Here is a 24,305-nt window from a genome sequence, read left to right on the forward strand (position 1 = left end):
TGTCGGAGCTGACTGTGCTGTTCCTGCCTGTAGCCCCCTCCCTCTGTCTGTAAACGCTCTTGCCCCCTGATTGTCGGCGGGGGGTGGAGTCGGCCTTTGGACAGGCGTCCGCCCTCCCCGCCGATTGCCGGCCTCCATAATAAAGCAACCTTTCCTTTCCTACCAACGCTTGTCTCTCGAGAACTGGCTTTCGAGCGGCGAGCGGCCGGACCTGGGTTCGGTAACAAAGCCGCTTTCTTGGGTGTGCAAAAGAGGCTCTGGTGGTCACGTGGGCACGTGTCTACGTCGCAGTCCATCCAGCCGTACCTTGGGGAGCTATGTTGTATGTCTGTTATGCTTAAAGAAAATTAAAAGTAAGAAATGAAGAGGATGCTGCAACCCAATATTTATTTATTTATTTTGGCTGTGCCGCGCAGCTTCCCCGACCAGGGATCGAACCCAGACCACAGCAGTGAAAGCACTGAGTCTTAACCGCTGGGCCGCCAGGGAATTCCCTGCAACCCGATATTCAGCAAACACCACTTTGGGGATTAAGCACAAAATGTTGGATAGTGCAAAGAAAGTGTAATGGAAAGAGAGAGGGAGGGAGGGAGGGAGGGGAGCGTGAGGGGGAGGGGAGAGGAGGAGGGAAAGGGGACGGCAGGGGAGGGGAGGGGGACCCTCTTCCCACCAGCAGGGGCCGAGGTCCTCAGGCCTCCTGGGAATTCTGTGACCCGGGCCGCTCCCGGCTTCCCAGCCAAGCTTCCGGGAACTGTGTGTCTCCTTGCAGGTTCATGAACCACCGAGTCCCTGCCCACAGGAGGTACCAGCCCACGGAGTACGAGCATGCCGCCAACTGTGCCACCCATGCTGTGAGTCTTGGGGGGCTGAGAGCTGAAGAGGGGTCTGGGGACGCAGCCTCTTTGCCCTTGGAGAGACTGTGTTTCCGTTCCACGGCCATGTCCCGAGCGGCCTGTTCTCAAGGCTTCCATGGCCCTTGGAAGAGCGTGTGGGATCTTGGGGGAAGGTCATTTGGGGAAATTGGAGGCGTTGAGCGTGCCTCTCTTTTACCTTAAGAACCTGCAGTGGTTCCCTGGTACTTGTACAGCATCCAGGCTCGGTAGCAAGCTCCCAGATAGGTCTTAGCCTTTGTGTTATGTTGGCCCACCTTCCACTGCCACGATCTTGTCCCCAGGCTCCAGCGCTCTGAGACACCTGCTGTTTCCGTAATAGAAGGCATGACCCCGTGCCTTTGCACACGCTGTTCCCTCTGCCTGGAATACTTGCCCTCTCCCCCCACCCCAGCCTTGTGTAAGAAATCCTTCTCTGGGCAGTGGTCCTTAACCCTTTGGCTCATGGGCCCCTTTGAGGATTTAATGAAGCTCTAGACCTACGCTGTCCAGCTTGGTAGCCACTGGCCTCATACAACTGAAATGTAGCTTGTCTGAATTGACATGTGCTGTGAGTATAAAATACACACCAGCTTTTAAAGACCTAGCATGGAAAGAAAAGAATGTAAGGTATCTTCTTAATACTTTTCATATTAATTACACATTGAAATGAAATTTTGGATATATTGGACTAAGCAAAATATTAAAATTAATTTCACCTATAAGTAATTTCCTTTTCAAAATGTGGTGACTACAAAATCTAAAATCACCTGCGCCACCCACGTTAGCGTTCTGCTGGCTGGGGCTGCTGGAGAATCTCTCTCCAGAAAAAGGGCTCCTAACACACGAAATTGGGCAAACCCTTGCCGGGACCCTGGACCCCGAGTGCTTCGGAGAGTTCCGAGACTTCTCAGAGGGAACGATGGATAAACCAGGATTCGAAGAGTGAGGAGTTTTCCAGGTGGACATGATAGGGAGGGATGCCTTCTTCACAGAGAACCACAGGTGCAACAGCACAGAGGCATGCAGCGGGGTGCCCTGACCGGGAGGCTGGGGTATCCGTGGACCCAGGGGGTCGGGGGCAGTGGCCAGAGATGCTTCTTGCAGAGAGGAGATCTTGGCTTCCTGTTTTACCACGATATTCTGTAGAGTTATGCTGTCCAGTAGGGTAGCCTCTGGCCTCGTGTAGCTGTTGGAATTGAAATTGAAACCAATTAAAATGAAAACGTCAAGTCCTCAGTGGTACAAGTCACATTTCAAGTGCTCAGTAGCTGCGTGTGCCTAGTGGCTCCCATACTGGACAGTGCCAATCTAGAATGTTTCCACCATCGTAGGAAGTTCTGTTGGGCAGTCCAGAGTCTAGAGGCTTCCCTCCATCATAGAATTTCTGTTGGACAGTGAAGGTCTGGAACCTTCCCACCATCGCAGGAAGTTCTGGATGGTGCAGGTCTAGAACCTTCCCTCCATCAGGTGAAGGTCTAGAACCTTCCCACCATCACAGGAAGTTCTGGATGGTGCAGGTCTAGAACCTTCCCTCCATCAGGTGCAGGTCTAGAACCTTCCCTCCATCGTGGGAAGTTCTGTTGGACAGTGCAGGTCTAGAACCTTCCCACCATCACAGGAAGTTCTCCTGGATGGTGCAGGTTTAGAACCTTCCCTCCATCACGGGAAGTTCTGGATGGTGCAGGTCTAGAACCTTCCCTCCGTCGTGGGAAGTTCTGCTGGACAGCGCAGGTCTAGAACCTTCCCACCATCACAGGAAGTTCTGGATGGTGCAGGTCTAGAACCTTCCCTCCGTCGTGGGAAGTTCTGTTGGACAGCGCAGGTCTGGAGAAAAGGCTCGGGTTGCTCAGGGGCTCTGTATCTGCCTGGACCCCGCTCCGAAGGCTGGCCCTGCAGCACCTCCCTCCACATCTGCCTGGACCCCACCCCAAAGGCTGGCCCTGCAGCACCTCCCTCCACCCTGCTTCCAGCTCTGGATCATTCCCAGCATTCTCGGCAGCTCCAACCTCTACTTCCTGTCGGACGATGACTGGGAGACCATCTCTGCCTGGATCTACGGCCTCGGCCTCTGTGGGCTCTTCGTGGTGTCCACCGTGTTCCACACGATCTCCTGGAAGAAGAGCCACCTCAGGTGCCTGCTGCCTAGCCCATGGGAGGGGGCGAGCTCCTGGAGGGGTGACCAGGGCTGGGACCCACGGTGGGCTGAGGGGTGAGGCAGGATGCCTCGGGCCACGCTTGGCTGAGCCAGGAGGGGCCCTGGATGGAAGGCCTTGTGCCGTCTTGGCCTCGGGCCGGCGGGGTTAACTGCCACGTGGGCGGACCACCTCACCCTCATTTGCCTCGTTTGCTCACTTCTGCGAGTCCGGAAGAACAAGCCCCTCGCTCCCAGGGTCATTGTGAGGGACCCTCATCATCGTCATGATAATCGCCCCCTTCTGGGCGCCCCCTAGGTTCCAGGCATTCTGCAGATGTCCCTCTGCATCTTTCCAATAATTCTGCAATGTAGGCATTAGAATCCTGGATTTTAATTTTGATTTGTTTTGTTCTTAATTTTTTAAAAATTGTGATAAATACACAGGACATAAAATTTACCATCGTAACCATTTTAAGTGTACAGTTTGGTAGTGTTAACTGCATTCACATTGCTGTGCAGCTATCACCAGCATCGTCTCCAGAACTTTTTCATCTTCCCAAATTGAAACTCTGTCGCCATTAAACACTAACTCCCCGTTCCCCCTTCCCCCGCCCCGGCACCCACCCTTCTACTTTCTGTCTCTATGAATTTGACTGCTCTGTGTACCCCATGTAAGTGGAGTCGTGTAATATTTATCCTTTCGTGAGCCCAGTGTCCTCAGGGCTCATCCGTGTTGCAGCAGGTGTCAGAATCGCCTTCCTTTTCAAGGCTGAATCATACTCCGCTGTCTGGATGGACCACACGTTGTTTATCGCTTCCTCTGTTGATGGGCCCTTGAGGCGCTTCTGCCTTTTGTGACTGGCTTCTTTCCCTGACCGTGATGTCCTGGGGCTCATCCACGCTGCAGCTGGTAGAATCCCTGTCTTGTGGCTGATGACACTGAATCTGGAATGTGACTTGCGCAAGGTCACATAGTTGTGTCCAAGCCAGTGTTGATTCTGGGTTTCCAGGGCCCCCATAAAGGGAGGGGACGCTCTGGTCCATTGTAGCAGCTGCAGTGACCACTGGTCCCCATGTCCAATGCCCCCTCTTGCCCCCAGAATCCCTGTGACTCTGCTGTATCCCAGCCCCTCCTGTCCCCATTCTTTCCTCTCTGTGGCTCCTGGTTGCTGTAATGGATTACAACACACTGGGGGGCTTGAAACAACAGGAACTTAGCCTCTCATAGTTAGGAGGCCAGAAACCCGAGCTCAGGGTATCAGGAGGGCCATGTCTCTACGAGAGGACCCTTCCCTGCCTCTTCCAGCTTCTGGTGGTTCCCATGGTTCCTTGGCTTGTGGCAGCATCACTCCAATCTCTGCCTCTGTCTTCGCAGGCCTTCCTCCCCGTGTGTCTCTGTGTCCAAATCTCCCTCTCCTTTTTCTTCTAAAGACAGCGGTCATTGGGTTTGGGGCCCACTTACCAGTGGTGTGACGGTGCTGCCCTTTAGTGTCCTCATCTGCGACGTGGTGGATGAAAAGTATGGTCCCTGCCTCCTAGGTGGGATTACAGAGTTAATGCCCGTAAAGAGCTTAGAATGGTGCTCTGATTATAGAATGTGCTCTGTATGCATCAGCTGTTGTTATTCCTTTTATTTCTAGGAAGACTTGCAGTTAGGCCAGCATCAGATAGAAACACGGCCAAATTGAATGAAGGCTGCAGCCGCTAGATAGAATCACAGTTTGTACTAGTTATCCACTGCTGCGTAACAAATTACCCTGAATCATAGTAGAGGCTTCAACTAACAGTAAACCCTGATTCTTTCTCAAAGCTTCAGAGAGGCAGGAATTTGGGAGCTTAGATGTGTGTTTCTGGTTCAAGGTTGCTGATGTAGTCGTGATGCTGCCCGGGGCTGCCATCATCTGAAGGCTGGACCTGGGCTGGAGAAGTCACTTCCAAGGTGTCTCCCTCCCAGGCCTGACATGTCAGTGCTGGATGCTTGGGGGTGCTCAGTCCTTCCCACGTGGACCTCCCCTCGGCCACATGGCTCGTCCCCCCCCAAAGTTAGTGATTCAGGAGAACAAGGCAGAGGCTGTGATATCTTTTATGATCTAGCCTTAGAAACCACACACCATCGTTTCTGCAACCTCCTGTTGTTTCCATATGTTTGCCATATTTATTGTGGGAGGGGCCGCACACAGGTGTGAGGACCAGAAAGTGGGGCTCCTTGGGTACCATTTTGGAGGCTGGCTACCACGCTGGTCAGAGGTATTGATGACTGTAATTTGCTCTTCAAGGGGAGGTCATAAGGGAAACAGTAACGTTTATGAGCACTTCCTGTTATGCGCTGTGCTGAGTCCTGACCCTCTTCGTCCTCACAGCAACCCCGATAGGTGGCCAGTGTCCTCCCTGTTTTACAGCTGAGGGAGCTGAGACCAGGGAGGGTAAGTAACTTGCTCAAGGCCCTAGTCCCTCTGTGGTAGGGTTGGGATTCGAACCCAGGTCTTATGGCTTCAGAGCCTGGACCTGAACCAGAATGCCAGAACCCAGAGGCTCTTCAGGGGGCACCTAGGTTTGTTGGTTTTGCACTTATTTTTCTTTAATGAAAGGAGAATAGAATAGAATTAATAAACATTTAATTTTCCGTACTTTCTTCTGCTTGCTAGACTTCTATTGAGTATGCTTTTTTTTTTTGCGGTACGCGGGCCTCTCACTGTTGTGGCCTCTCCCGTTGCGGAGCACAGGCTCCGGATGCGCAGGCTTAGCGGCCATGGCTCACGGACCCAGCCGCTCTGCGGCACGTGGGATCTTCCCGGACCGGGGCACGAACCTGTGTCCCCTGCATCGGCAGGCGGACTCTCAACCACTGCGCCACCAGGGAAGCCCTGAGTATGCATTTTTAAGTTCATTTTTATTTTTATTTTATTTTTTTAATTGAAGTATAGTTGATTTACAATGTTGTGTTAGTTAACAGGTACACAGCAAAGTGATTCAGTTATACATACATATATATGTGTTTGTATATATATATATTCTTTTTCAGATTCTTTTCCAATATAGGTTATTACAAAATATTGAGTATAGTTCCCTGTGCTATACAGTAGGTCCTTGAATTTCTTTCATTGTTTAATTGAAGTATGGCTGATGTACAGTATTATATAAGTTACAGGTATGTAACGTGGTGATTCACAGTTTTTTTAAAGGTTATGTTCCATTTATAGTTACTACAAAATACTGGCTATATTCCCTGGATTGTACGATACCTCCTTGTAGCTTATTTTATTTTATTATTTATTCATTTAGTGTTTTGGCCGTGCTGCACGGCTTGTGGAATCTTAGTTCTCCGACCAGGGATCGAACCCAGGCCACCTCAATGGAAGTGCTGAGTCCTAACCACTGGACCGCCAGGGAATCCCCCTTGTAGCCTAGTTTATGCGTAATGGTGTGTGCCTCTTCATCCCCTCCCCCATGTTGCCCCTCCCCCTTTCCCTCTCCACACTGGTAACCACTAGTTTGTCCTCTGTATCTGTGAGTCTGTGTCTCACACTTTTTTTTTAAGCTACTGAATTCTTTATCATTTGAAATCTTTCAAAAAGCCCAGAATATAAAACAGAATGCAGACTTTCTCTGATTAAAATATGGGAGGAGGCTCTCAGGGTGAGGAGGGTCCTCGGTGGTACCCCCGAGGTGTCTCCATTCAACTCCTAGGGTGACAGGCAGCCTGGTTGGAAAACCACTGCTCTGGTCACTCACAGATGGGGACACTGAGGCCCGAGGGGTCATGGTGGACGGAGGTGCGTCAGCCCCGAGCCCAGGCTCCCCCAAAGCCCGTTGGTCCAGGGCAGGGCCCGTAACCCGCCTTCTCTGCCACAGGACGGTGGAGCACTGTCTGCACATGTCCGACCGCATGGTCATCTATTTCTTCATCGCGGCCTCCTACGCGCCCTGGTGAGTGTCTCTGCGGGTCCCTGGGAGGGCTGGCATCCTCTCTTTCCTTTGTTTGAATTTCTTCGTGTTTGGCTGGGTGATGTGTTGGCACAAAAGCGTGTAGGTAAAAAGACACCCACCACCCATTCTCCTTCCTAGAAGCAACTACTTAGTACCAGTTTCCTGTGTATCCTTCCGGACTGCTTTTGTGTAGGAAAGAGCAAACGTGTATGTGTGAGTACATGTACAGACACACATTTGCGTATATGCATATGTATATATGCAAATACACGCACACATGCCTATATTTTATATCCTTATATTTATACTTATACTTTCCTACTTTAATACAAAAGGAAGGATACTGTACAAACTGCAGTTTGCTTTCATTCTCTTAGTCATGGACTTGGGGACATCTTTCCGTATTAGTACCTTGAAGATTTCCTCACTCCTTTTTATTTCTTTCTTTCTTTCTTTTTTTTTTTTTTTACAGCAGTATAATGTTCCCCGGCCACCCCTATTGATGAATATTTATGACGTAGGCACTCCCCCTTCCTTTGCTATAACAAACAGGGCTGCAGTGAAAGTCCTTGCTGTTGTACCACTCAGCATAGGTGCTTGGTTCTGTTGGCTCGAATCAGGTGAAATTGTTGAGGCAAGCTTTTCTGATCTACAGAAACAGCAGGTTCATGTGGCCAAGCCTGGTCTTTGTGGGGTAAATTTGAGGACTGGACGGCTGCGGGGCAGGAGTGGGCCTTACTCATTTGGCTAACTGTTGCCAAGTCACCCTCCACAGATTGTACCAGTTTAAACTCCCCCAGCAAGGGACTTCCCTGGTGGCGCAGTGGTTAAGAATCCGCCTGCCAATGCAGGGGACACGGGTTCCAGCCCTGGTCCGGGAAGATCCCACGTGCTGCAGAGCCACTAAGTCTGTAAGCCACAACTCCTGAGCCTGCGAGCCACAACTACTGATCCCACGTGCCACAACTACTGAAGCCCCCTCACCTAGAGCCCGTGCTCCACAACAAAGAGAAGCCACCTCAATGAGAAGCCTGTGCACTGCAACGAGGAATAGCCCCCGCTCGCTGCAACTAGAGAAAGCCCACGCACAGCAGCAAAGACCCAACGCAGCCAAAAATAATAAATAAATTAATTAATTAAAAAAGAAAAACCAAAAAATAAACTCCCCCAGCAAGTGCCTCAGGGTTTTCGAAAGTTCTGGAATAAAGAAACACTCAGGTCACACGCGAAAAGCCGGGAAGCCTGCAGAGCCCCTGTGAGGAGAGAAGGGCCGTTCCAGTCACACTTGTTGAATGTGTCTGGGTGGCTGGGCGGTGCTGGGGGTCAGGACACTAAGGTTCTGGCTGGCAGAGGGGCTCTGTGACAGGACAGTGACAACACGGTGACACGGGCCTGTGCGCATGCAGCCGTCGAGCTCAGAGGAGGCACCACCCTGCAGAGGCGGCCTCAGGAGGGCTTCCTGGAGGAGGTGTGCTGCTCTGAGAATCTGCACGTTGGCCTCTGAGGAGTGGAAGCCACAGAGGTTTGTTCCATTTTTGCCTGGGGAATTCCCATTTTTGGCTGTCGTAAACGGAGCGTTCTTTTTTATCATCTCAACTAATCAACGGGTTTTGTCGGTGCGCACAAAAACGACTGCTTTTTTTTTTTTTTTTTTTTGCGGTACGCGGGCCTCTCACTATTGTGGCGTCTCCCGCTGCGGAGCACAGGCTCCGGACGCGCAGGCTCAGCGGCCATGGCTCACGGGCCCAGCCGCTCCACGGCATGTGGGATCTTCCCGGACCGGGGCATGAACCCGTGTGCCCTGCATCGGCAGGCGGACTCTCAACCACTGCGCCACCAGGGAAGCCCGACAACTGCTTTTTGAAACGTGCCTGGGGGATATGCACAGTGAGTTCCCATACGCTGCAGCCAGCACCCAGGTGGAGAAACAAAACATCTCCAGCCCCTCCCCAGTCCGCTGCCCCCCAGGGGTAACCACAGTCCTGACGTCCAATATCATAGGGTAGTTTTGCCTGATTTCTTACCTCATGTTAATGGGATCATCGTTCCTTCGGATCTTGCTTCTTTCGGGCAACATTATGTGGTGAGAGTCGTGGAGTCATGATTGCAGGAGTCAGCGTCCAGTCTGCTTGCTGGACAGTGCTCTGGGCGAATAACCCACAGGTCTCCACCTCCTGTGACCGGCGTTTGAGGGTGATTATTGCTCCACGGTCCTCTGGTCATTGTAGTGCGGGTGTGGTGGTGAACAGGGTACAGACGGGAGCTGCTGGTCTACACTGAGGAGTGGTTGGGGGTTTGAAACAGGATATTGATGTAGTTTTATTTTTTGGACTTAAAGGTGATGCCTTGGGAGCAGGGAGGTGTGAGGAGGCTGGTGCAAGGACCTGGGAGAGAGATTGTGATGGCTGGGGCCCTGGTAGCGGCCTTGAAGTCGAGAGGATGGATAGATGGATGGGTGGGTGGATGGATGGATGGATGGATGGAAAAGACATTTACAGGAAACTGACTGGACTGAGGGACTGAAGGTGGGGGAGAGGGGATGTAGAGCGGCGGATGCCAGGGTTTCCGGCATCAGCTTTCCCCAGGAAATCAGCAACTCTCGGGAGTGTTAGGAAATCAGCCCTGCTGCCGTCAGCCTGGAGACATCGTCAGAGGCAGCCCCATGCCCAGCTGGGCTTTGCGGGAGGAGGGGACGTGCTTCTGTCCTGCCGACCAGGATGCTTCTGGTTGTCGGATGCCAGGTGGGCAGGCGTATGGAGGCTCCGAGAAGCAGTGTTGGTCCTGGGTGAGGGGCTGCTGCTGGAGTGGGTAGGTGGGAGCCACGGGAGAAGCTGAGAGCAGGAGGGAGAAGCCAGAAGCCGTGGCTGGGCACTCAGTCCACAAGGCCGCCTCCTGATGGCCCCGTGTCACCCCCAGGCACCACCTGTAGTTGTTGGGAGCCAGGTGATCTCAGGGTTCTTTTCGGATGTTGCCAATTAGAGTAAAGCTAGGTTTTGCGCTCAGCTGCTGTAACTCTCCTCGATGTAGATTTCTAGAATAGCCCTCTGACTGTCTCCCGCCTGGCTGATTCAGTGCCTGGATTTCTACTCTTTATCCCTGGCTGTGACCACTCGGGCACCGGCTCTGTGCCCATCCCGTGCTGGTGTCTGAAGATACGGCTGTGAGCAAAGACGCAGACTCTCTCTCCTTATGGGATTTACAGTCTCACGGAGGATGCAGACGTTGACTGTCCCAAGGATACTGACACAAGGAATGAACCACAACTGTGCCGTGAAGGAGGGGTACAGGTGCCGAGGTGGGGAGATGTGCCCTGGCTCGCGGGCTTTGTAGGAGGAAGAGTCGGCAGAACTCGGCGGTTGCTCGGATGTGGGGTTGAGAGAGAGAGAATCAGAGGACACAGACGTCATTCACGGGATTCACGAGGCCAGCAGGACCATGTCACGAAGGATGGAAAAAACTGGCAGGATCAAGTGTGACACAGAATCTTCCTTCCCCAGTGCTTCGGAAAATAAACGCAGTAGAGTTATAAATATTGAGGTGGGCAAGAGAAAAATCGCCCTCTTCTGGAACCAGAGTCCCTCTCTGCAGGAATCTGGAGCGTTTCCGTGCAGTTTAGTTGTGCAGACGGCTGCACAGGCTGAAGACGGTCGGCGTGCTGGACAGGAATGCATGTGTGTGGGGCGGGGCACAGACCTGCACTGTCCGGGGCCCCCGACTGTGTGTCTAAGCCAACAGCTGGAGAAAACACACAGAGGCCAAAGGCTGGAGGAGGCTGGGACCCACAGATGCCTGGCCCTGGAGACACCACCTGTGCCAAGCAGTGGAGAGAAAAGCCCACCGTCCGGGAGCCTGGGGAGAGAGTCACAGGAATCCGGAAGGAAAGAAGGAATTCCTTCTGCAAAGTCTCTCCATCAGCCTCTACTGACAGACTTGATGCTGTGCCAGTTGCAAAGGAGGAAATTCATGAGGCCCAGCTCAGTTAAAAACCCAGCCAGCAAAAAGGGTGACCGCAGAGCTGAGGGTCAGTACGTTAGTAACCAGCCTGGAGGGACACTCACCTTATATTCCTGTCCCCTTTCGGTGGCCAGTTTGAGTGGTTTTCAGGCGCTTCCTACAGGGACTGATGCTGGGATGAATGTCCTTTTCTGTGCCTCTGTGTGCTCGCAAAACCGCGTTCCTCTGGCCAGCCCCTGAACTTGGAGTGCCTGGGCCACGGGCTACGTGGCCTTCAGAGTCCGATACGTTCTCCAGACAGGCTTTACTTGTTTATATGCCCACTGGCTTGAGATGCCCTTTTCTTTCAATGCTTGGACATTATCAGTTGTGCCAATTTTGCTCTAATAATTGCCTGTTGTTTCCGTTTCCCTTTCTGTCTGTCCACGTGTCCTCCCGTGAGAGGCCGCATCCCACACATGGGGCTGTGGGGACAGGGGTTCTCTGGGGTCGGTGTTCCTGTGACGGGCTGGCTGTGGAGGGCTGGATCCCAGGGCCCGCTTCAGGCTGTGCCCTTGGCTCTCCCCCCCAGGCTGAACCTTCGCGAGCTGGGCCCCTGGGCCTCGCACATGCGTTGGCTGGTCTGGGTCATGGCCTCCGTGGGCACTGTCTATGTCTTCTTCTTCCACGAGCGGTAAGCCAGGGCTTGGGGGAGCGGCCTCAGGTGGGGGGCTGCCTCCGTCAGGGCCTCCTCCCTGCCCCCAGTGAGACGAGACCCCAGGGTCACCCCAGAAGCATGAGGGCTCAGCTGTGCCTGGCATCCCTGTGTTCAGGTCCATTGATGGCCACCAGGGCCACAGCCCATAGGGTCAATTTGAAGAGTTAAAAAAAAAAAAAAAAGGCGTTGTAGGTTCCTAGACCCACTGAATGATGTCAGGTATTACCTGCCTTCCCGAAGCTGTGTTAGCGGATAAGGGGGAGAGGCTCTCAGGGCTGCCCACTTCCTTCCATCCTGCTGAGTGACAAGCTGGGAGTGATTAAGTGTGGGAAAGAAGCAGAGCTAGAGAAGCCAAAGGGAATAACAGACTCCTGGAAACTCCAGGGACAGCAAACAGGTGTCAGCTGGTGCAGCCACTCAGATGGATGGAGAGTGGCTGCTTGGGCCTTGTGCGGAAAGGTGCGGGGATCGAATAGTAATGTCTGCCCTGGGTTGCGCATGGGAAGCACCCACAGGCATGCTACGCCCAGCATTTGCAATCCTCAAATGCCGTTTCATGGATGTGGAAACCAAGTCTCAGAGAGGGAAACAGACCCTCCCATGGCCACCCAACTCTGCCAGCACCTGCTGGGTGTAGCTGGATGAAATCTGGGACCAGGAGTGCTGGGCAGGGGGCGGAGTCCTTTTCTCTCATGCTTCCGGCCAGGGTGTCCCCTCCTAACCCGAGCGGGGAGCTATCCCTCGTGGGGAGGCTGTCCTGAGGCCAAGATGGCTTGTCTTCCTGGCAGGTACAAGCTCGTGGAGCTGCTCTGCTACGTCGTCATGGGCTTCTTCCCCGCCCTGGTCATCCTTTCCATGGTAAGTTGCCCCACCCGGCGTGGGGCCTCCGGTCTGGCTGGCGGGGACTCACAGTGACTCTGGAGATTGTCAGGTTGAACCTTCTCCTCTGGCAGACGAGGGAACTGAGGCCCGGGGTCAGCGTGACTTGCGGGCTGAGGCAGGAGAACGTGCAGGTCACCCCAGGGCTCGGCTCCCCGGTTCTACGGCACCTCCTCTCTCTGCTTCACCTCCAATGAGTTCGTTAGTCGCTCGGGGCTCCAGTTCCCGCCTATTTAGGGATCAAGTAAGAAAAACCCATGGACAGTGATTAGAATGGTGCCTGGAGCAGAGTAAGCACCCGATCGCTAAACTAAATCTATAATAATAACATAGGTGGCCATGGAGGCAGAGCCAAGTCTCAGACTTCTGACACCCCCTCTGATGCTTCCACACCCTAAACTGCTTCTTGACACGTGAAGGTTGACCTCTTTACTGTGCGTCCTGAGCCCTTGTGACGTGCAGGAAGCTTGCTCACAGGACCTTACTTCCCCGCCCCAGGCGTCCTTGGAGATGGATGTGACCACCTCCGTTTTATGAACAAGGATGCTCAGGTTCTGAGAGAGAAGGTGACTGGCCCAAGGACATGCAGCCCTCAAGGGGCAGAGCTGGGATGTGGCCCCGTAACCTCCAACCCCGAGTATCGGGATCTTTGGGCTGCACCACCTCGCCCTGTGAGCAGGAGAGCCTTGCAGGGAGAGGCCTCAGGGCCCCAGCCACGGAAGAGCAGCAGCTTGTGTGGCCGTGGGTGGATCCCCTTTCCTCTCTGAGCCTCAGTTGTCCCTTCTGTCAAATGGGCACGGTCAACTCAGCCTGCTGGTACCTCCCTAGGCCAGGTAACAGTTTCTTACTAATGATTATTGTTGGCAGATGTTAAAAATGTATGTAGTCGAGAAGCCACTAGATTGTGAACTTTAAAAGGGTGAATTTTATGGTGTGTCAATTATAGCTAATAAAATTATTTCAAAAGAAGAAAGGACGTATGTCCTATAGATCTTGCTGGAGGAATTTGTGTTTAAATAGATATTTCTTTTTTTTCCCCAAAATTAAAATTGACTGTTATCTGTTTGAAATGACCAATAAATAACTTATCCTATAAATTTAAATGACATTACATTATATATATTTGAGGCATTGATCTTTGTCTAAGTTAATCTCTTATCTATGAGTAGCGGTTTATTTTAAAGTTGAAAATATTTTGAAGTGAAAAATTTCTGAGTGTGTTAGTATCCATACATAGCTCTTAAAGAAAATGTATGTAGTCAAATCTAGCATGTTTTTTTTTTCTTTTTTCTTTAATTTTATGGCTTTACCTTAAGTGTTATGGTTAGGAAGGTCTTCCCTTTCCCAAGTTTATATAAGTATTTACCTATATTTTCTCCTGTTTCTTTTACGGTTTAACTTTTAATTTTAAACTCTGTATTCCCACCGCCGTTTCTTATGTATGTGGTGATTCCTCCCCAAACGATTAGACAGTTATTTATCTACCATTTAAAAATGTTCCTTTTATCATATGTTAGCTTCATATACGTGTACGTGGGCCTGTTTCACAAGTTGGCCTATTCTTATACTAGTGCCGAACCATGTTACTTATTTTAGCTTTTGTTGCATCTCAATACTTGGCAGTGAAATCTCTCCCCATTAGTTTTCCTACTCAACATTTTCCCTGCGATTTGTATTTATTTTTACAGATTACCTTCCCCCCGCCAAGTTTACTTGTTTAAATATGTATGTTTAAGTTGTATCTCTTAATTATATAATATCCATCAAATTATGTATTACATAATTTAAATACATATATACATATATTGTAAGTGTATATTTAAATACATACTCACTGCAAAAAATAAGTCCTGTCTGAAAATGTATAAAAGAGCTGAAATCCCCCTCTCACCCCCTCCCCAATGTGACGCCCCAGCTGCAACCACCATTAATGGTTCGTTGTGTATCTCTTACATTTTTTTTTTTTGTCTGCACCACTTGGCTTGCGGGATGTTAGTTCCCTGACCAGAGACTGAACCCTGGCAGGGAAAGCGCTGAGTCCTAACCACTGGACCGCCAGAGAATTCCCTCCATTTTTTATCTATAGGCAAGTCTATGTGGATATGCGGACGTATCGACTTGTTTGTTCTTCTTTTACAAAAATGGGATCACACTGTTCTACAACATGCTTTTCTCACTTGGCATGTTGTCGTGGGCGTGTGTCCGTGCCTGTCACATAGTCACCCTGCCTCGTGAGATTGCTGTGAAGATGGCATGAGTTACCTCACGTGAGGCCCCTTGCGCTGTGTACAAGGCCTGGCACACAGTAAGCGCTGGGAAGTGTTACTGTAACATGTCCTTAATACTCAGGTATCACCGCTTGAGAACTGGGTGCGTGACTATACGTATGTTCAATGAAATACTACCCAGCTGCTCCAAAGACTGGCGTGGACCTCCGCGTGGGGATGTAGCCTGATCTCCACAAGACTCTGTCGTGGAACTGATGTCTCAGGACGGCAGGGACGGTGCGAGTCCCCTTTTCTAAAATGATTAGTTCCTCTGCACACGTACACGTATATGAAGTGCAGACCGTAGGTATATCGTGCGTGTCTAGGCAATTCTGGAAGGATACCGGCAGACACCGTTACTGGTGGTAAGCGGTGATACCTGCGGGAAGTGGGCTCAGGGAGAGGGGGCAGTGGGCTCTTCTTACTCCCCGTTCCCTCCGTCCCTCCTGTCCGTTGAGCCCCCATAACCAACAGAAACCCCGGTGTCAATGGTGCGCACCTCAGGGGGCCGGGACTGCTGCCTTTTTCTTGCTGCACTTCATTTTTCTCTAAAATTTTTCGCCATGAGTATGTATTACTTTAAAAAAGCGTGATAAAATATGCGTAGGATTTATGATCTTAACCATTTTTAAGTGTACAATTCAGGGGCATGAAGTACCTTCACCTTGTCGTGCATCCGTCACCACGATCCATCCACAGAACTTTCTCCTCGTCCCAAACTGAAACTCTGTCCCCGTTCCACACTAACTCCCCTCCCCCACCCTCAGCCCCCAGGAGCCACCCTTCTACTTCTTGACTATGATCTTGACTCCTCCGGGGACCTCACGTAAATGGAATCCTACAGTATCTGTCCTTTTGTGACTGGCTGATTGCACTTTGCATAACATCCTTGAGGTCCGTCCATGTTGTATCATGTGTCAGAGTTTCCTTCCTTTTTAAGGCTGAATAATATTCCATTGTATAAAGTAACGTGAATAACGCTTTGTTTATCCATTCTTCTCTTGATGGACACTTGGGTTACTGCCACCTTTTGGCTACTGTGAATAACGCTGCTGTGAACTTGGATGTACAAGTACCTGTTTGAGTCTCTGCTTTCACTTCTTTGGGGATACACCCAGATAGATTGCTTTTTAGAAAAGATAACAAAGCTAGAACATATTCTTTGTGATTTTGATAGAAATGTGTTACACTGGAGAATGAATGTGGGGAGAACTGATGACGTCACCGTGTTGAGATGCCCCGCCTGGGGCTCTGGGCTGCCTCACCGTCCACACGTCTTCTCGCCTTGGGTGGGGGGGGAATGGCTGGGTGATTCTGGTCTTGCTGGCTGCTCGTCTGACCTGTGCTCACCCTTGTCCTTGCCGACAGCCCAACACCGAGGGCATCTGGGAGCTGGTGACCGGAGGGGTCTTCTACTGCTTGGGCACGGTGTTCTTCAAGAGTGACGGGAGGATCCCCTTTGCCCACGCCATCTGGCATCTCTTTGTGGCATTTGGTGCTGGTACCCACTACTATGCCATCTGGAGGTACCTGTATCTGCCCAGCACCCTGCAGGCCAAGGTGTCCAAATGAGGTGTCAGCCTGCACAGGACATTAGGCTTTTGGAGCAGAGCATCACAGGGAGTGCTTCTGCGAACTTGAGCCCAGCGCCCAGCGCCCAGGCCCCCCGTCTTCCCTCCTATGGGTAGAGCTTTTTGATGGGTCCAAGGTTACTTCTGGTGACAGCCAGACCACCCCTTGGGTCCTAGGTGAGAACGAAAGCATTTAGTCATTTTTACAGAGGAGAAATTAACCCTGTAATGTGTTTCTATTCTAGACAAATGTTTCCTAATACAACATCGTCAGAAAAGGGGGCAGACGTGGTCCTGGCCAATTGAGGAATGATGGGCCAATATGAGCTTCCTATAAGGTCCTGAGAAATCTATCAGGGAGTCTAGTGGGTTAGTTATACCTGGGTGGCCAGGGCCTCCTTCTCTGCTACCAAAGTCCTGGCTGGGGAATTGTCCCCCGCTCAGGGAAAGTCACCCAGCTTGTAGATCAGGGCTGGTGAAGATCCACGACCGTGGCAGACATCACCAATCAACTGCAGCGTGGCGTGGTATCAGGATCCTTCCCAAGACTGCTCTGGGAAGCCACTACCAATCGACTTGGCACTCATGATGGCACCTCTTGGCCTTGCTTGCCCCGTGTGCTCTGCACTGGGGTCATGGCCAGACCAGTTCAGTGTCTCCATGTCAGGGAGCAGGCTTATCCCCTAGAGGGGCCGGTTTGGGCCCGTGGGGGGAGACCGAGTGTACCCAGAGCAGCCCCTGTCACTCTACTGCACCGTAGCTGGTTCTCAGTGCAGAGGAATGGGTGGCTGGGGATGGGAAAGCTGTCACTTGGCCATTTGTTCTCATGCCGAAAAGTCCAGAGAAATTATGAGAGCCATTCATTGGGGGTGGGGTGGGAATGGGGAGGGGCAGGCAGACCCCAAGAGCTTGTGTACTTGCTCCCGGTTTAGGGTTTGTGGTTCAGATTCTTACCGGGTGCCAATCAGCGGCCCTTGGAGTCTCCTCCGATGAGCCCTAGAGAGAAGGCCTCGGCTAATTTGATAGGGATCTGGGCAGAGTGACTGGGTTACCCCAGCCTCTGAATCCCCCAGTAGCCCAAAGAAAAGGCTTCCAGGGGCCTATCCTCGGCCTCCTCCCAGGGCTGGGCCAGCGATCTGTACCCGGCACAGGGACGTTTACTGGGAGGGATCCAGGCCTAGATCCGGGGTCTGACCTGGAATCTCAGACTCTCTGGGTGAAGATCGGTCTCATTCTACAGGCTTCATCCTACGACTCCCAACCAGAGTCAAGTGGGCAAAGACAAGATGCCTTATGCTTAGTTCTCGTACATTCCAGGGTATTTCAGGACTCCGGCAGCTGGAATCCCACATCCAAGCCGGTATTAAATCGTCCGACACACTCCTCAGGCAGGCAGGTTCTGAGCTGGGAGATGCCTTGGGGATGTTCTGTCCTCTTGCCCGTGTGCGTGCGTGCGTGCGTGCGTGTGTGTGTGTGTGTGTGTGTGTCTACACTGACACTCCCAGACCCTGGAAGCTGCCTCTGTTCTGCACACCTGCCCTGTGGAGCCCACCAAGTACTTCCCATCATTTGGGGTCAGGGTTGGAGTTGGGCGGGGAGGGGAAGCTTTGCGGGGGAAGGGCAGGCTGGAGGGCAAGGCTTGCCCCTGGCTGGGGGCAGGGACACTGTGACCTGACCTCTGCCTGCGCCTGAGGTGGGGAGGGGTCACGTGGGTCCTGGGATGCTGTTTAGGAAAGCTCCCAAAGCGTGGCACCATGGCAGGCCGAGATGACAGTCCCGTCATCAAGGGGTTGATGGGGACCAAAGCCCTGTGACAGGGCCAATGCTGGGTGCTTGGGACACTGACCCGGGCTCCCTTTACTGGCCCCCCAGCCCCCGCTGAACTCCTCTGATACCTGCGTCTCATTGTTCCTCCTCCTGGGTGTTGGGTCTTTCATTTTCCCCTAGACAGCCTGCCCTGTTATCTCCCACACCTTTTGGGGTGCCGCTTCCTCTGATGGGGACTCTGTTCACCCGTCATTCACCCAACTCACTCCTACACATCCTTCAAAGCCCTACTCGGGCATCAGCACTGAAGAACTTCCGACCTTCCTCTGACTTAGGGGCTCCCTCCTCTGCTTCCCCAAAGCCCCTGGGCTCACCTGCCCACGCTCGGAGCCCTGTCCTTTGTCACCCGGGTACTTGCACCTGCCACCCAACCCAGGAGCTCCTGGAGGGAGGGACTGCGTCTTGCTAGACTTGGGACCAATTGCGGCATCGCCCCCTTGCTGAGGGCTTGGGCCAATTCCTTAACCTCTCTGGGCCTCAGTGTCCTCTGCTGTAAGATGGGTGTGATAAGGCTACACCTTGCAGGGTTGCTTGAAGATTCAGCAAGATAATGACTGTAAAACATCAGGCCTGGTGTCCTAATTAGCTCCCTTGGTTGGAAGGCAACCCCTGCTAATGATAATGAGGGGACGGAGCCTGTGCTACCCAAAGGAATGAATCACTAATGGTGGAATTTCTGACTGTGGACAGGCTGGTGAGGACACTGGAGAGTATTCTGGGTATTCTGTGCGGCCTTGACCACACTCCCCCACCCCCATTCCAATTCAGGACCTGCTTCCCATGAACTGTCTCTCTTCCCCAGCATCATTCTGAGAGTGAATTTCCCAGGATTCCATTTAATCCAAGCCTAGACCCTGGACCTCCTCCAGATATATCACGAACATTGCAGGAAAGGAAAAGACGTTCCTTAGGCCCGTCTCTTCTTAGGTAAGGCCCTGTCCCAGGAGCATTCTAGGCTGTGCCCTGGGCATGTGGAGTGGAGAGGTCACGACACTGGAAATTCAGATGCCCGCCAGCTCCCTCTTCCTTGAAGCTGTCATGTGCCAGGACGACCCAGCATGGTGGCTGTTTTGCCCCAAGGAGCCAGGGGAGCAGTTGGCAGCGGACTGGCCTGTTTGACATTCCAGGCACTTTGGCAAGTGCTCCTGAGCTGGGCACTGCCGGGGCGCAATGAGGGGTGGGAGCTGATGCGGAGGCTGGAGGTGAAGTGGGTGGGGAGAGGCTCCCATTTCAACAGCACACGTCCATGGCACCCCGTGCTGGCGGCCAGGCCTGCAGTTGACCACCTGCTTAGTTAATCCGTTGGCCATGGTCGGGACAAACCAGAGCAGGCGCGCTTGCTGGTGGAGGCCTGGTCCCCAGCCGGCAGGGTTTCCCTGAAAGGCCCAGAGCAGGACTTGCTCCGGGCTGTCCCTAGGGCCACCAGCCCCTCAGGCCAGGGAGGGATTGAAATCAATATCATAGACCAGAGCTGCCTTTCTGTCTTGATTGGAAATTGAACGTATGCTGGGAACAGGGCTGAGCATCCTCCTTTCCATCAGCCTCGGGCTCAGGCTGGGAAAGAACCCTAGGAAAGCCCTGGCGGGGAGGGGGACAGAGATGGGACTTGCAGGTGGGCCTGGATCTGGAGCTCTGCGGTACCCCGCACAGTGGGGTGACTTAGGAGGTGGCAGTCCTGGGCTTCAGCTTAGCCAGCTCTTTTCCAGACCTGTCTGCCAAAGCCAGAGTGTTCTGAATGTTTTCCTGCAGCTCTGCCTGAGCGCCGGCACTGGGGCCCGGGCCTCCATGGGGAACACGCGGAGGGGCTGCTCAGGCAGCCCACAGACCCACGCTGACTTCAGGCACCACGGGTGCTCAGAGGGGCAGGTGGAGCTCAGAGGCTGGGAGATGGGTCTAGAGACCTGGTCAGAAAGGCACCTGTCAAATTTGCTGCCACGTACTGTGTAACCAGATGCTGAGATGTAGGCTCTGGGAATAGCATCGCGGGGTCTGTGGGGTCCGGAAGGTGCCCGTGGAAACCCCAGCAGCCACTTCCACATGTGCACACCTGCTCAGGTGTACTCACGGGAGGAGCAGGAAGCTGAGGGAGGCGGGGGCTTACCTGCAGGGCGCTCCTCCCGGGGGCCGGTCTCTGTGCCAGTGGCTTTAGAGATGCTCTCTCCACTGACGGACATGCACCCTCACTCCCACCCCGTGAGGCGAGGATTACTGGCTGGTCTTACAAAGCAGGAAACCAAAGCACAGGGAGGTTTGGCGACTTTCCCAAGGGCACCCGGCTTCGAACCGGCAGAGCGAAGCTTTGAAGCCAGGACTCTCTAACCCCCAACCGTCACGTCCCTTGAGCAGATCTCCTGCTTCCAAGGAAACCCACTACCCCCAAGTCTTTCCTCCAGGGAGGAAAGCCACGCTCAAAATTTTTAACAATAATTAAAAACAAAAAAAACCCCACACCCTGGCCTGCAGCCAATTTCCATGGTGTAAATACCAACCCCCCTTCCCCCACAATGGCCCGTTTCACCCTACCGGAGTGACGTTCCTGAAGATGCGTACAAGCCAGGCCCAGCACACCACTACCCCCTGCTTCCCGGTGGTGTTCCTCTCGGAGGCTGGCCAGGGATGCAGCTCGGAAGGAACCTGGGGTCAGGCCTGTCACCGAGACACACAGAAGTTTTGTCTCAGGAATCTGGAGCCAGTCCAGCCCTACACTGGCCTGCGTGCAAGGCCCCCGGCCGGTCCTCATTCTCTGTGCCTCAGTTTCCTCATCTGTAAAATGGAGCTTGCGATTGGTGTGTGGAACCACTCTGTCCTGTCAACTGCGGGGCCAAGGCCACGTCCTTGCTGGAAGAAGTCAGAGCAGCTGTTCTCAGCCCTAGGGTTTGGCCAGAAAACCACCCAGGGAGATGCTAAACTGCAGACCCCAGATCCCCACCCACTCCCCGGAATGCTGAGCCAGCGGGTCATGGTGGAAGGGCAGTTGGAACTCTGGAGCCTGAACTTCCAGCAAACTCCCGGGTGGTTTGGACACTGGTTCCAGAAGCCCTGCTCTGGAGCTCATCTTCTCTGAGGCCCGGCCCTGCTTGTTAGTGGTGAGGTTCTCCAGGAGACAGAACTCGTGTCCAGGGGCTGGGGACCTAACCAGTGCTCTTGCTTTTCGCTGTCTCTTTTTCATGTGGTTTCACGTTAACCCTCCCAGCAGCCTGCGTTTATACACAAGGCCATTCCTTAAACTGGGCCCTGTCACTGATTTTTCCTAGCTCAGTCCCAAGTCCTGTGTGATTTCCATGGTCTTTACTGTCACTCTGAGAGGCAGGTATGAGCCCATTTTACTGATTTGGAGACTGTGGCTCAGAGAGGTTAAGTAACTTGTGAAGGGAAAGTAGAAATAAAGAATCCCGAATGGACAGAGAAATAAGAGGCATCGTCAACAGCAATGCTGTCCGGGATGGTAGCTGTTAAATGCAGGTGGCTCTTTAAGTCAATTAACTACCCGCATCAGAAGTACTCAGTAGCCCCACGGGGCCAGTGGCTACCTTTTTGGACAGCCTAGCCATAGATCATTTCCATCGTGGCCGAAAGTTCTATTGGATAATGCTGGTAGATCAGTGGTTCTCAAACTGTTTGGGCTTGGAACCCCTTTGAACTCTTAAAAACCACTGAGGACACCAAAGAACTTTTGTTTATGGGCTCTATCTATGAACATTCATCATACAGGATGAGAAATTAAACCCGACAGTATTCTAAAATGCCTATTAATTCATAAACTCATTACACGTTAACATAAGTAACATTTTTCTATTAAAGATAACGGTATTGTTTCCAAACACAAGAAGATTTAGGGGGAAGAGTGGCATCATTTGTGTTTTTGCAAATCTCTTGAACGTCTGGCTTAACGGAGGGCCCCCGAGTCTCCCGTCCGCTTTTGCGTTTGGTTCTGTGGCTTCTGACATCACCCATCCCGTAGCCTCTGGAGAGCTTTGCGTGAAAGCATGGGTGGGAAAGGGGCAAATAATGTCGTAGGATCGTGATGAAAACAGGTTGACTTGGGAACCCCCTGGAAGGGTCTTGGGGGGCCCGTGGGCCCAGACTAAACGTGGTTAGGAACCAGGGCTAAGGGCTTCCGTGGTGGCGCAGTGGTTGAGAGTCCGCCTGCCGAGGCAGGGGACACGGGTTCGTGCCCCGGTCCGGGAAGATCCCACATGCCGCGGAGTGGCTGGGCCCGTGAGCCATGGCCGCTGAGCCTGCGCGTCCAGAGCCTGTGCTCCGCAACGGGAGAAGCCACGGCAGTGAGAGGCCCGCGTACCACAAAAAAAAAAAAAAAAAAAAAGAACCAGGGCTGGATCCGGAGTTGTCCCCTTTGCTTTACATCTGGAGACGCTCTGTCAGCGGTCCTTATCATAGACCAATGCTATCTAATTTTAGCCCATTTTAGCTGAACCTAGAGATGTGGGCAGGACAGAGAGGCAGGAGGGGTGTGAGCGGTGGTCTGGGGTGCCCTCTCGATGTTGAGGGCAGGCCCTGTGGCCGTCGACTGTTGGCAATGCCCAGTGCCCAGCAGAGCACCCAGCGCTTAGTAGGTGCGCAGACACGTGCTTGGGAGGAACGGGCGACTTTGAGCTTGGTCGGGCTTGGGGCCCACCTCCTCCTCCCTGAGGCTGGGAAGGCTGGGCGAGGGAGCCTCCTGTAGTCTAGGTCCCTTTACATCTGGGGCCGGAAGAGGCAAGTTCACTACCAGGGTCCGCGGGGACACTGACCGCCCTGGCCTTTACTCTCGGTGTCTCTGCACATCGGAAGATACCTCGGAGCGCTCCCGGGAGGCTCTCGGGCTAGTTTTTCCAACTCAAGTTTGTAGCGAGCTTTGCCTCTGCCCTGAGTGGGTCTGCAGCGCCCAGGGTGGAGGAGACAGGACCCCGGTGAAACAGACAAGGTCTCCACATGTCAGGGTGGCCTCGAGGAGGGACCCTGAGACTCATTTGCGGGAGTACATACCCAAGTGACTTGGAAGGGGGTTGTTTCCTTAAAGATGTTTTCATTATAAAAATATATGCTTACTGAACTTCCCTGGTGGTGCAGTGGTTAAGAATCCGCCTGCCAGTGCAGGGGACACAGGTTCGAGCCCTGGTCCGGGAAGATCCCACATGCCGTGGAGCAGCTAAGCCCGTGCGCCACAACTACTGAGCCTGCGCTCTAGAGCCTGTGAACCACAACTACTGAAGCCCATGCACCTAGAGCCCGTGCTCCGCAACAAAGAGAAGCCACTGAAATGAGAAGCCTGTGCGCTGCGATGGAGTAGCCCCTGCTCGCCGCAACTAGAGAAAGCCCGCACGCAGCAACAAAGACCCAACGCAGCCAAAAATAAATACATTTAAAATAAAGTATCAATAAAAGCTTTGGAAAAAATATACACTTACTATAAAAATTTCAGAAAATGCTAGACAGGTAGAAAATAGTTGGCAGTGTCTGCCTCAGGTAACCAACCACTCACCTGTTTCTCTCTGTTCTCTCCACTCAATGTGTACTTTTAAACTTCGGTGTTTTCTTCTCTTGCTATAGACACCTTTACACCCTACCTTTTGTCTTAACTTTCTGAGTATTTTTTCTTATTATTTCAAGCCCTTTATAAACATTATTTTTAAAGTCTACATTGAGCGGGTGTACCACAATTTCTTTTCTTTTCTTTTTTTTTTTTTTTTTTTTGCGGTACGTGGGCCTCTCACCGTTGTGGCCTCTCCCGTTGTGGAGCACAGGTTCCGGACGCGCAGGCTCAGCGGCCATGGCTCATGGGCCCAGTGGCTCGCAGCATGTGGGATCCTCCCGGACGGGGGCACGAACCCGTGTCCCCTGCATCGGCAGGTGGACTCTCAACCACTGCGCCACCAGGGAAGCCCACCACAATTTCTCTAATCATGCTTTTAATTCAGGTGATAAACATAGCTCTGTGATGAGGACCTTTCGACATAAAGTTTTCCCTCATATTGAGCGCGTTTTCTTTAGGCCACACGAAGACGATAGGTGAAATTTGTTTCTTGCTCTCGGGCCGCCCAGTCCTGGCCGCCACCTTCCTGCTGTCACTGGGCTGATGATTTCCTACAATTGGCCACTGTCCCTGTCCCCGAGGGAGTCTGGGCATCCAGGAACCTCCTGCCTGGGTGCCGCCAGAGAGCTGGATTATCTGGGAGG

At 52.7% G+C, this 24,305-nt stretch overlaps 1 protein-coding gene across 2 annotated transcripts in view; it reads left to right on the plus strand.

The window, feature by feature from the left end:
- Window positions 1-6,505: 6,505 nt before the first annotated feature.
- RADIL (Rap associating with DIL domain) overlaps window positions 6,506-24,305 on the plus strand; it is a 97,906-nt gene continuing 80,106 nt past the window's right edge. Inside the window, exons 1-3 of one of the 2 annotated variants that reach the window (XM_049699944.1) lie at window positions 6,506-6,933; window positions 11,459-11,560; window positions 12,373-12,442. In XM_049699944.1, coding sequence (XP_049555901.1) covers window positions 11,539-11,560; window positions 12,373-12,442 — 92 coding nt within the window. In that variant the 5' untranslated portion in view covers window positions 6,506-6,933; window positions 11,459-11,538. The remainder of the gene's footprint in view (window positions 6,934-11,458; window positions 11,561-12,372; window positions 12,443-24,305) is intronic. The other variant, XM_049699948.1, reaches the window with a different exon arrangement.

The sequence above is a fragment of the Orcinus orca genome, chromosome 16 (genome assembly GCF_937001465.1).
Source record: "Orcinus orca chromosome 16, mOrcOrc1.1, whole genome shotgun sequence".
In the NCBI taxonomy this organism is placed as follows: domain Eukaryota; kingdom Metazoa; phylum Chordata; class Mammalia; order Artiodactyla; family Delphinidae; genus Orcinus; species Orcinus orca.